The 12420-nt window shown below is 42.2% G+C and overlaps 1 protein-coding gene across 9 annotated transcripts in view; it reads right to left on the reverse strand.

Moving 5' to 3' along the window:
- Window positions 1-514: 514 nt before the first annotated feature.
- CEP170B (centrosomal protein 170B) overlaps window positions 515-12420 on the reverse strand; it is an 89484-nt gene continuing 77578 nt past the window's right edge. For all 9 annotated transcript variants that reach the window (XM_083433412.1, XM_083433411.1, XM_083433407.1 and 6 more), the window contains 5 exons: window positions 11641-11784; window positions 9833-9921; window positions 8431-8524; window positions 7530-7581; window positions 515-6346 (listed from right to left, as the gene is read on the reverse strand). In XM_083433412.1, the coding sequence (XP_083289538.1) occupies window positions 6108-6346; window positions 7530-7581; window positions 8431-8524; window positions 9833-9921; window positions 11641-11784 (618 nt within the window). In that variant the 3' untranslated portion in view covers window positions 515-6107. The remainder of the gene's footprint in view (window positions 6347-7529; window positions 7582-8430; window positions 8525-9832; window positions 9922-11640; window positions 11785-12420) is intronic.

Consider the following 12420-nt stretch of genomic DNA (forward strand, 5'->3'; position numbering starts at 1 on the left):
CCCTCAGGGTTGTAGAGCAGGGCCAGTCAGGAGTGTGGCGGCTTGGGGAGAGAATGCAAAGCTTAGAGAAAGCCCTGAGGACCAGATAGGGAGGCCTGGAGTACTGTGCTTGTTCGCTGGACCTGAGGTTCTCCACTCTGATACAAAGGATAAGGCCACTAGCCATCATAGTCATCTAAGCCTTCCCACCCAATTTACATTTGATCCAGGTTGGCTGTGCTCCCAGAACTGAGGTGTGTGTGTGTGTGTGTTCCTTTTTCACCCTTTCCCTGACGTTTATTTCAATTTACTAAAATTAAATCCTGAAAGGACTTGAGAAAACTTATTTTTGGAGATGAAATAAAACCTCTTGTGGAAAACAAAAAAAGAATGATTTATTATAGCAAATTTATGATAAAATTATATAAAATAACAATTTATTTTGTTTTTAAAGACATCCACAACATCACCTTGGAACAAAAATATACAGATAAGTTGCCTATCAACCAAATGAAATAAATTACCATTTTTAAAAAAAAAAAAAGAAAGAAAAAATAAGGGAGGATGGGAAATGCCCCACTATGTACGAATTGACGGGGGTATTCCGGATTAAAATTATACAGAGTATTTCAAGAGAGGGTGTGGAAACAAAAGAAAAGACAAGTCACTGAAACAGTTTTGAATTATACAAAGTTGAATTTCTGCTATACAGCCCAGCTTGCATTTGTGTCGCATGCAGATGGAATGAATGACTCCATGAACAGTTTGTGTGTGTTTCTGAACAGCAGAAAATGATTTCAGCAGCATAACAACAGCATATAGTTAGGCACAATTCAGCAAGGGGCACATCAGAAAGTGAACAGGTAGTTAATGTACATTTTACAGCTGCAATGTATACATTTGCTGGATTCAAAATAAAAGAGAAAGACCTCGCATCAGTTTACCAATATCAGTAGCATCTTTGCACTCATACACTTTTATTTTTATTAAGTAGGTCATCTGTAAACGTTTTCTTCAACTCATTGAAGGATGAGTCGGGGGCCATTCACACATTATGGGTTTTAGGTGTACACCTAAGACCTGTTAAGTGCATCCCAAAATAACGAAGTGTGTGTGAGAGGAAAAGAGGAGAATAGGTGTACCATGCTAATACAATCAGTGCACGCTCCCGTGACAAACCTTATTTTGCCTGTAATGTGTGAAGATTCCCCACCCCCCAGCTGATTTGCAGGTCAAGTTTTCTCAGGTTCATCAACACAAGCCAATTCCACTTCCAACCTCCCCCAAATGGACATGTTTGGTCACTGAACCTGTGAACAAAGCTCCAGAATGTATCCTGGGGGTGGAACCCTGCAGGGTGAGTGAATCTCAAACATCTTGGGCTCATCATCTAGGCACATGCCGAATTGTTGGAAAAGAGTGTTTCGAACTTGTGCAAAGACTTTGACCTGGTTAAAAATGGCCCTGCGAATTGCCACTTAATTCAGCTTTGTTGTCATCAACAGCATGAGAGTGACAGGCTGCACATTATATACTCAATGCAACCAGGTGCGCTCACTCTCTCGCTCTCAGATATATACATCCATTCCATCATTATGAACAACAAGAATGTAACATGTTAACATACCCAAAATAAAATTCACTCCACCCGCCCCCCACATATAGAACCAAGCACAGTTTTCAGAAAGAATCCTGAGGCAAACCGATACCCACCTCACCACTTAATTTCAACGGGATATGGGCTTTTTATTTCTCTGAAAACTTACGAGCCAAAGATAGATGTTTAACTTAAACATTTGAAGAAGAAAAAACAGAGCATGACAATACACGTGAAAACAGGAAGGGGTCATTGAGCCAATGGATTAACCCCAAGACACTCTAGGAAAGAAAGAAAACACAAAAGTTGAAACCCTAAAGTAAATAGGATCTGTACTACTCAAGAAGTATCAGGACGAAGACTTAACAAAGAGTATGCAGCATAAAACTGGGGATTTACGTATGTATATGTCGGAGGGACCCAAAGCTGGACAGAGTTTAGAGTCATAAGGTTTCCTCTTTGGCATAACTACATGTGACAATTTAATACAGCCCAGACTGCAGGCCCTGTTTGGATTAACCTATAATGCAATGTGCAGTAGGAAAACACACCGGATCACCCTTTGCCACCCAGATGCTAGAGTACAGGGAATATCCACATGTAAATGTAGTATCTGCCTAGCATGTGTGCACACAAAATACCTCACATTTAGACCTGAATGACAGGACCACTGCCCAGAATTATTATTATTTTTTAAAACTACAGTGTAGTTTGACCCTACGAAAGCATTACAACCTGTGTGGGAATATCCAAGAGGTTGACAGATACTATCCTCCTTCCCTAAGAGTGTTCTAAGCTTGTTCAAACTAAGCCTGTGTTTAAAAAAAAATACAGCATTATATTAAAAGAGAATCACCTTTAGACTTGGTGTTGGCAAACACAAGAGTTGTGTTGCATCTCTGATCATGGGGAAGAACTGAAACGATGGTGTGAGCCAGACACCTCCTCTAGGTTTGCTCATTATTTCAAAGTCCTGGAATAATGTCCTGGAATATATTACTGAATAACTTGATCAAGGGGGAGGCAAAAAAATAATAATAATAATCTCTCAGCCTAAAAAACCAAGTGGATACAAACAAGCATTGCCCAGGTTACAGCCTCTTCTCAGTCTCTTGTGGGACAACCCAGTCTGAAGTAGGTCTTTAGGTGAATTTGATGTGCCCCACTATTCCCATGTGGTTTACTGAATTCACAGACAGGAACAAATCGGCTGACCACATGCCGAAATCAACAGCTGACATCTCCACAACGTGGCTGGATGCACCCTAAGCTGAGTTGGCAAACACCACCGATCCACACCATATATTCAAAGCACATTGCTTCTCCCAAGGTATCCTGGGAACTGCAGTTTGATGGGAATCGCACCTCTGGAAAGGGTAAAACTACAGTTCCCAGGAATCTTTGGCGGAAAGCCATGCCCTTTAAATGTATGGTGTGGATTTGACCTAAATAACTGAATGTGTAACTTGCTGGGTCCTTCTGTAAATAGAAAGAGCTTTGGAAACCTTTACTGCTGTGTCTCTACAGCAATGGCAGCATTTGTTATTCTAAGTTACACAACCAACTGATCTAAGAAAGACGCATGCCAAAAAACAGTTAGACATCATGGATCTTCCACAAGCAGAGCAGTTAAGAGAAACACAGGGAGGCTGCATATGTTGTTCTATTGCCAGACCACTTTGCCTCCTGCCATCTTATAGCATTGTTTTAAACAAATTCCATTTAATAGACTAGCCATCTTCTCTACTATCCCCAGGCCCACATTACCAGTAGGTTCCCACCTACAGCAACAACAGCCACCACCCCCTTTCCCAACCCCCATCTACAGCAACTGGGGATCATCAGACTAGCAGCGCCCCTCCCCCAGAAAATCATTCAATTCCATTCATTTTCAAAAAGATGGACACGAGATCTACCCCGGCAGCGTTAAGACATTTTGCATACAATTTCACAGACTTAGGGTGAATACATGAAACCTACTGCTTCATAAATGGCTATTGCAGGGCTGTATGTACAGTCCTCTGGCAAGTGATGAAGGGAATTTGACTCCACATTTGCACCTTGTCAGGAACCCAACAAGACAGGGGAATGGTGAAATTCTCCTTGTCGACTGCCAGGGCCATGCAGATAACCTGTTTGTTACCAAGCAGCACAACAAAGTAACCTAGCAAATAGTCGTTAGGATAAAGAGCATTACCTCTTTTCAAATGCCCAAGATGTTCTAACTGTAATTGCTTAGATTTCCTGCCTTCTCCTTACCCACATAAGTCCCATAAGAGATGGGCGTTAAGTATACACAACTGGGGGAGAACCTGAGACCACAGAAGTCAGTTCTAAAAAGAATTATCTTTCTACCACCAGAAATCATAGATGGTGCTGGTTTGCATCATTAGTCCACCTCGCTTAGCCTTCCCCAGACTTCCAGATGTTTTGGCCTACAACCCCCATCAACCCCCAGGAGTTGTAACACAAAATGTCTGCAGAGCATTGGGTTGGGAAAGGCCAAGCTAGTTCAGCGCTGTCTTTTTCACAATAAAGACGCACGTTGCTTATTTTATTTTTTTAGCTACTTAGGCAAAAGAGGAATTTTGTAATAGAAAAAATTTCACTGGCATCTCAATAAGTGCAGCCCCCTCCCAGTCAGCAAGCACTAATTTGGCAAGTGGGAGTGGGAAATAATGAATTTTTAAAATTATTATTATTATTTTAAAAATTGTGTTTTAATCAGCATACACCATAGAATTGCTGCAAAACTATCCTTGGCCTTATCCGAGATTGTACTGGTGGAAGTATAAGTTCATTTCAATAATACTGTATTTAAAAGCCAGCCACTTCACTCACTTAATTCTTACTAGCCAGAAGGGCTCACATATCTGGATTCAACAGTGACAGGGTGGCCACAGTGCTTGATGTAAACTGAGGTTCCAGCTGTTTGTGCGTGTTGCAGGGAGAGAACGAGAGAAATACATTCACCATTACAGTTTGTCCGGATTTGCCAGCTCAGATTCCCCATTCATCTTGGTAGGAATGCTTGACACAAGATACAAAATGGGAGCAGATAGGGTAACAGAGACAACACGAGGGTGAACTCTGAACCCACCTATGGAAACCCCAGGTGGGATGCTTCTAAGACGGACTTCCAAAATCCACATTCATGTGATCAACGTAAGGCAGTAAAAAGTTGGAATCTCACCACGATTGCCAGCCTGAATTTGGGGGAGACCAGGGGAATTGCAGAAGGTGCCGTGCCTGCGATCGGTGATCTCGCTGCCAAATGACTGACAAGCTGGCCATTTGCTAGAGCACAAAAGAGTAGCCCAGGGTCTTACTGGCTCAACAGAGCTGCATGAGAGCACCCAAGGAAGTTGGAGGCAGCACAAGACAATTCTCAATTTGCACCCGTCAAGCTCTATTAAGGAGGCCTCGCTTTAGCATGCCTCGCAGGGTGAGGAACGAGGCTCAAGACAGGATTCCTGTGAGTGCAAAAAGCAGCTCAACTCTTCCTTATGCATGCCAATCAGGTTTAGAAGCACAGGATGGTGAGTTATGATCAAAAGCTTAATTGCTCACACATGGAATACTTTAGCGCCTTCAGAATTCTATGCAGTAAACAGGAGACTTTGTGGACTGCATTAAAAACACATTTTGACCACCCGAAAACTTAGTTATGAAACAGCTGCCATGAAATAGTACAAATTTGGCAACTTCACTATACAAAATCCTGACCTTGTGACTAATTTGCAGCCTCCTCTGCACCTGAATTTCTCCCCCCACTCTTTTACTGATTACAATAAGGGAATAAAAAAATGCAAACTTAATCACTGCCTCTCCATCATCTGTACTCTTTATTACTCATTCCCAGTGGAATCGTAAAAGCTGTGTGATTGGAAGCGGAATGATTCAATGTCATCTTGGTTTCCTTTTTGGAGATGTTTGCAAGTTAACTGCTCTTGGATCTCTGAAAGGAGGAGAAAAAAAAAAAGACTTCCACGGTGCATTGCTCAGCTGACAAGCGTGAGAGGGGAAAATCAGTTTTGGCTGAACTATTTAACGATTTGTATTTAAAATTAAATATACAGCGACAGCCAGCCAGTGCCCCCAAAAGGTACATTTTCAAAACGGAGCCTCTATACAACTAAAACAGACAGCTATAAACAGGCTAAATACAATAACATATCAGAGCTTCGGCAGTACAAAGTGAAGAATACGCAAAGCCTGTTTGCTATGGCACATTGGAGAAATTATGCATCACTTGCTTTCTGTTAAAAAAAAAAAAAAATCAGAGTCTGCCTCTGTGCTGAGTATGTGCTGTTCCACAGTCCATTTTTCCCCCTTCCAAAAGGCGTATACATAAGCCTGCCACTCATGCTCACACAGCAGAGATTGTACCTTTTCGTTTCCTTTTCTTTTGTGCAATGTGTTAGCAATCTAAACAACTGCTCCACACGGACTTGCCCACAACCACTCGTACACAATACTAACACCACGGCAAATTACATACAAGAGGAAAAGCGATAGAAAACTTTCTTGCTTAGATCACGTATTTCTCCCCATCCGGAACAAACGTAGCATCCTGCAGACTAGCGGAGCCAAAGTTTGATTTCTGCACGTAATTTCTCTTCTTGACAGGAGACAACGCCTCCAACATGGACCCGGAAATGTTGTTAGCAGTCCTGATTTTAGCCGCCACAGACTGTGTTGTAGCAGAAGACATTTTGTTATTGGCGAGCACATCCAAATTTCCACTTGGGTCAATGATGGCATTTATAACTGCAGAAAAGAGGGAGAGAAAGCCAAGTCAGCCTTAAGATGGATTTATAGGGCTACAGGGCTACATTCTCATTCATTCTCTCTCTCTCTCTCTCTCTCTCTCTCTCTCTCCACTCAATGCTAACCCCCTGTTACTTCACACTTGATGGCTGGCAGTCAAGCAGATGAATGGCTTCTATTTTATTTTGTTTGTTAAGTATTATCTGTTTTATCGCTTTATTATTATTATTATTATTATTATTATTATTATTATTATCCTGTGGGGAGCTGCCCAGAGTGGCTGGGGAGGCCCAACCAGAAGGGAAGGGTATAAATATCATCATCATCATCATTTCCAAAACAATGCCAGGTGATATAAAACCTGGAATGCAGGGAATTGGGCAGCAGGGGGTGCTATAATAATATAATAATAATAATAATTTATTATTTATACCACGCCTATCTGGCCAGCCTCTCTGGGCGGCTCCCAACAAAATATTAATGATAATAATAAATAAAAAGCAATAAAACATCAAACATTAAAAACTTCCCTAAACAGGGCTGCCTTCACATGTCTTCTAAAAGTCAGATGGTTGTTTATTTCCTTGACATCTGATGGGATGGCGTTCCACAGGGAGGGTGCCACTACCGAGAAGGCCCCGCTGCCTGGTTCCCTGTAACTTTGATTCTGGCAGTGAGGGAACCGCCAGAAGGCCCTTGGAGCTGGACCTCAGTGTCCCAGTTGAACGATGGGGGTGGAGACGCTCCTTCAGGTATACTGGACTAAGGCCGTTTAGGGCTTTAAAGGTCAGCACCAACACTTTGAATTGTGCTCGGAAACATACATATGTTCTTCTTTCCCTTTTATCTATGGGTAGATCTACACTCATGGTTTATAACATTAAGAAAGAGTTAAGGAATGATTTTCAAAACGTAAGGGTCACATTACGTTTTGCTAAGAAGGTTAATAAAATTGCAGAGCAACCAGGAACCAGGCAGTAAGGGGAACTGCTGTTACAGAGGAATAACGATAAGGTAATGAATGTAATTTTTGCAGTATAACCTGTGACGTTTTAGAACGGCATAGGCAATATCGCTCTAATGACGTTTAAAAAGGTCAGTGTAGATCCAGCCCAGCTCTTAGTACAATAAACGGCATTTAACGCAAATCAAGGAGAAACAGCTAAGTCAAAATAAGGCAAACCTTCCAGTTGTTTCTGGACTCTGCGGAGCTCCTTCAAAATAGAGCTGATTTCCTAGTAATAAAGAATGATATGTTTAGTAATTCAAACGCTCAAGGGACTGAGAACACGTTTATTCTATCAGTGAAAGCAATTTCTGTTTAGCTCCAGATCTGTTCAACTTCCCATATTAAAACATAAACTTTCTATTTAAAGGTTTTTAAAGTTACGTTTGGTTTTTGAAAGCTTCACCCCATCCGCCCTCTAGTTGTAGTAAAACTCAATATTTTGACCTTACAAATGTGCAGATATTGCTGCTGACATTTAAGAGCAGCCATGTACCAGTGCCCTTTAAAAAAAAGAAGTGTGAAAAAAGGAGACAAAATTAAGAACCAAAATCTGTAATGAGCCACATTTCGAGATTTCCGCTTGAGATGCACATTTCATTAAACGTAACAGAAGAGGCTGCCTAGTCCAACATCATATTTTCACAGTGGCTGAAAAGATGCTTAGGGGAAGATCTTGAAAGTGACAGCACTTTCTCCAATTGTGATTTCCAGTAACTGATAATCAGAGGTATAATCCTCTTATGAAGTCACTCAAGTTGGTGGCTATTACTACATCTAGTGGAAGCACTTTCCATAGTTTAACGATGTGCTCCATTAAGAAATTCCTTTCTTCTGTCTGTCCTGAATTTTCCAACATTCAGCTTAGTTTTGCTGGTTGTCCCTGAGTTCTCGCATAATTTTATACACCTCTATCATACCCTCCCTTGCACTCGTTCTAGTGCCCTGCATTCATCTCAACTGTGCCATCAATAAATAAAAGAAGGAAGGTAGGTTTGCGCATGTAAGTCTAAGGGTTGCAGATCGATAAAGACTTCTTGTAAAACCAAGCACACAGTTCAGGACAAACATTCCCCACCTTGTTTGAGGTCTTTAGAATTGGCACTTCATTTTCAGAGTTAATCTTGGCCTCCATCTCCTCCCATGTCCGCTCAGTATTCTGGAACAGAATTCTGACACACAACATAAGACAATATTTTGTCAAAAAAAGAAACATGCTCAGGAATAATTGTCTCCAATACAGTAATAAACTAGGGTGGAGAACCTGTGGCCGTTTTGGTCTCCTCTCTCTCTTTTATTATGTATTTTATCTTCTTCTTTTGTATTTGTATGCTGTGAATCGCCCTGAGATCTTTGGGTGAAGGATGGTCTACACATTTAATAAATTATAAATGAAATGAAATTCCCATCGGGCCCAAGCTGATGATGGGGGTGATGGGAGTTGTAGTCCAACAACAACTGGACAACCACTGATTCCCCCACCCCTGGCATATAGATTTCTACCTCCCACATCTGCCTGTCAGTGCATTAAGATCATCCTTAGTTACAAGAAATGAGATTTCAATGAAACATCAGGAAGAACTTTCTGGTGGTTAAGAGCTGTTCGCCAGTGGAATGGTCTCCCTCGGGAAGTTGTGGACTCTCCTTCCTTGGAAGTTTTTATCAGAGGTTGGATGGCACACCTGTCACGTGTGATCTATTGAGAATCCTGCATTGCAGGAGGTTGGACTAGATGTCTCTAGGGGTCCCTTCCAATTCTATAATTCTATGATTCTATCAAAGACCGTTCTCTGAGCTCCCCTGCATTTTGAAGTCAGGGGCAATGGGAGGGAGGCAGCAGTTCCAATTTAGGCTTCTAAATGAGCCCACAGAAACTGTATTATAAAGAGAGGGAGGGATTAACATGTATGACAACCTGCTATAGTGCACATTCAGAAGGTCTCATGGAGAATTTGCAAATAATATTTCCATGAGGAGGAGGAGGAGGAAGAAGAAGAGGAGGAGGAGGAGGAGGAGGAGGAGGAGGAGGAGGAGGAGGAGGAGTTTGGATTTGATATCCCGCTTTATCACTACCCTAAGGAGTCTCAAAGGGGCTAACAACCTCCTTTCTCTTCCTCCCCCACAACAAACACTCTGTGAGATGAGTGGGGCTGAGAGACTTCAGAGAAGTGTGACTGGCCCAAGCTCACCCAGCAGCTGCATGTGGAGGAGCGGGGAAGCGAACCCGGTTCACCAGATTATGAGTCCACCGCTCTTAACCACCACACCACACCACACCGGCTCTCGAATTGTCCACATTTCCCTGTCAATATACAGTACATTATCTCCAACAGGCCTTGGGAAATGTGCAGATCTTGGCAGAAAAAACCCTCGCTATTTGAATCAGTCATCTCCTCCGGACCAGGAGCCTGGGGTAGCGTGCAACAGGGTTCCTCCACAGCTTCACCACTGTGAAGTTTAGACTGAGGGCATCCACTCACTTCATTTTCTCCGCCAGGTTCTCTGTGTGTTCCCGGATGGTGTGGGATAACTGGGACACTGGATTCAGCATCAAGTTGTCAAAGATTACCTGAAACGCAACACCACAAACAGCAACATTTCCTTTTTTTCAAAAAAAATTTATTGATTTTCCAAATTTATAACAAACATAAACAGACAAACAAACATAAATCCTAACTGTAATAATTCCACTTTTGTTAACATTGTTAAGTGACTTCCTTGAATCGCCCTGGCCGAGTTTCAATGTATATCATTGTAACAGTTTTCCAAAACTAATTTCTCATAAAATTTACTTAGTTGATTAACATCTTTCTTTCTTTTCATATTAACTTCAAACATATTATTCTATAACATCACATATTTAAATCCTAAGCCAATCTGGTACTTGCAAGTATTTCTATTTAAGTTATCTTAGCAACATTTCTTTCAGCAGAAGCTGGTGTTTATCAGAAGTGATACTACAACAGGATTAGACCTCGGCATTTGGAGGATATATTCATGGTGTTTTCCCAAATGAAACAATGTTTTGTGTTACTGACAACAGGGAAGGGATCTGGTCTACTTGTAGAGCAGCGGTTCTCAACCTATGGGTCCCCAGATGTTGTTGGACTACAACTCCCATCATCCCTGAGCTCTGGCCTTGCTAGCTAGGGGTGATGGGAGTTGTAGTTCAACAACATCTGGGGACCCACAAGTTGAGAAAGTTGAGAAAGGCTGTTGTAGAACTTCACTGGCAGATTATAACCTGATGTGATAAGTGATATCATATCATATCATATCATATCATATCATCATACCATATCATATATGCCAATGGGCAGAATACAAATGGTTGCATGGGAAGCTTGGTGTATACATTTAGAACTTCATAGGATCCTAGCCAATGTACTTTTTTCACACAAGCTGGTTTTAATCTGCTGAAGCTTCCTGAAGTCTTTCCATGATTTTAAAAACAATTAAAAAATAATAATCACAAAAAAGGCTACTGCTTGATCAGCTAAACTGAAACAGGGATGGGAAACCTGTGGCCTTCTAGATTATGCTAGATTGCAACTACCATGATCCCTGACCACTGGCTCATGTTGGCTGGGCTTGATGGTATACCTGAAGGAGCATCTCCACCTCCATCGTTCAGCCCGGACACTGAAGTCTTCTGGCAGTTCCCTAACTGTGAGAAGTGAGGTTACAGGGAACCAGGCAGAGGGCCTTCTTGGTAGTGGCGCCAGCCCTGTGGAACGCCCTTCCATCAGATGTCAAAGAAATAAACAACTATCTGACATTTAGAAGACATCTGAAGGCAGCCCTGTTTAGGGAAGTTTTTAATGACTGATGTTTTAATGTGTTTTTAATCTTTTGTTAGAAGCCGTCCAGAGCGGCTGGAGAAACCCACCCAGATGGGCGGGGTATAAACAATAAATTATCATCATCATCATCATCATCCAGGATCTAGGAAGTCACAGATTCCCCATTCATGAATTAAAACAAGCTCCTGATAAATGAGGCACAATTCATTTACTTTTGAAGAGCTGCTCCCAAATGACTGTCTACAACAGCTGTTGGAAACCTCCAGGTCCATGGGCCTGATTAGAACGCAAGACCTTCCCATTTGCCTGAGCCACGCCCACCTTCCCTACATGCCCTGGGGATCAGCTGATCAGCTTGCCTAGCGCTGTGCTCTATGCGACGTCAGGTGACTGACAGGTGGGCGGCCTTGTTAAGTGTCAGCTTTGACAACCAGGTGTTAAACTATAAGCTGCGTGGCTTGTGAGCACACTTGACAAGAACTTACCTCTTCCCTGTTTCTCATCCTTGTTTTCCTTGTGAGATCCTCTTCTCGGCTGTCATTCATATTTTGGTCATAATCGTGGAATCCCATTGAGCCAGGAGGCACCTTCTGGTAGTTCAAGCTTGCTTCTGGTATGTGCTGCACTAGCTTTGAAATACATAATGAACGATGAGAGAATTTATTGTATATTGCCGTTCAGGACAGAGGAATAAAAGTGTAGGGTAAAGCACATAGATCAGTGATGTCCAAACTTTTTTCAAAGAGGGCCAGATTTGATGAAGTGAAGGGCCATGAGGGCCGACCAAAGTTGTTGACCCTTTTTTAGGATTGAAGTTGTTGACCTTTTTTATGATTATGCCCCAAAATTGTTGAGTTTAGGATTGAACTTGTTGAGGGTATTTTTGGGATTTTACCCCTGGAAACAAACTGCCACAGGGGATGGATTAAACCATCTGGCGGGCAGGATTAAGCCCCCGAAACAGACTCTGGGCATGCCTGACATAGGTGAACACTATGCCCTGCTTCATCTAGGCCAAACTACATGTTACATTTGTCCCAGGGACATGCCTGAAAATGGCAGCCCCACCTCTAGTCCTTTCCTCCATGTGACCCGATGACATTGCACAGCCTGTTTTCCTGCCCCAGTTTGACTACACCAGCTACAACCGCAAGAAAAACTCATAACGTGATGGTGTCCCATCACAGGTTGAGTAGGGAAGAACAGATTATCGATGCAGCGACACTTTCAACAGCATTCCTATGTCATGCGTCTTTTCAGCCTTA

This window comes from Podarcis tiliguerta, assembly GCF_965153285.1.
Source record: "Podarcis tiliguerta genome assembly, chromosome: 1".
In the NCBI taxonomy this organism is placed as follows: domain Eukaryota; kingdom Metazoa; phylum Chordata; class Lepidosauria; order Squamata; family Lacertidae; genus Podarcis; species Podarcis tiliguerta.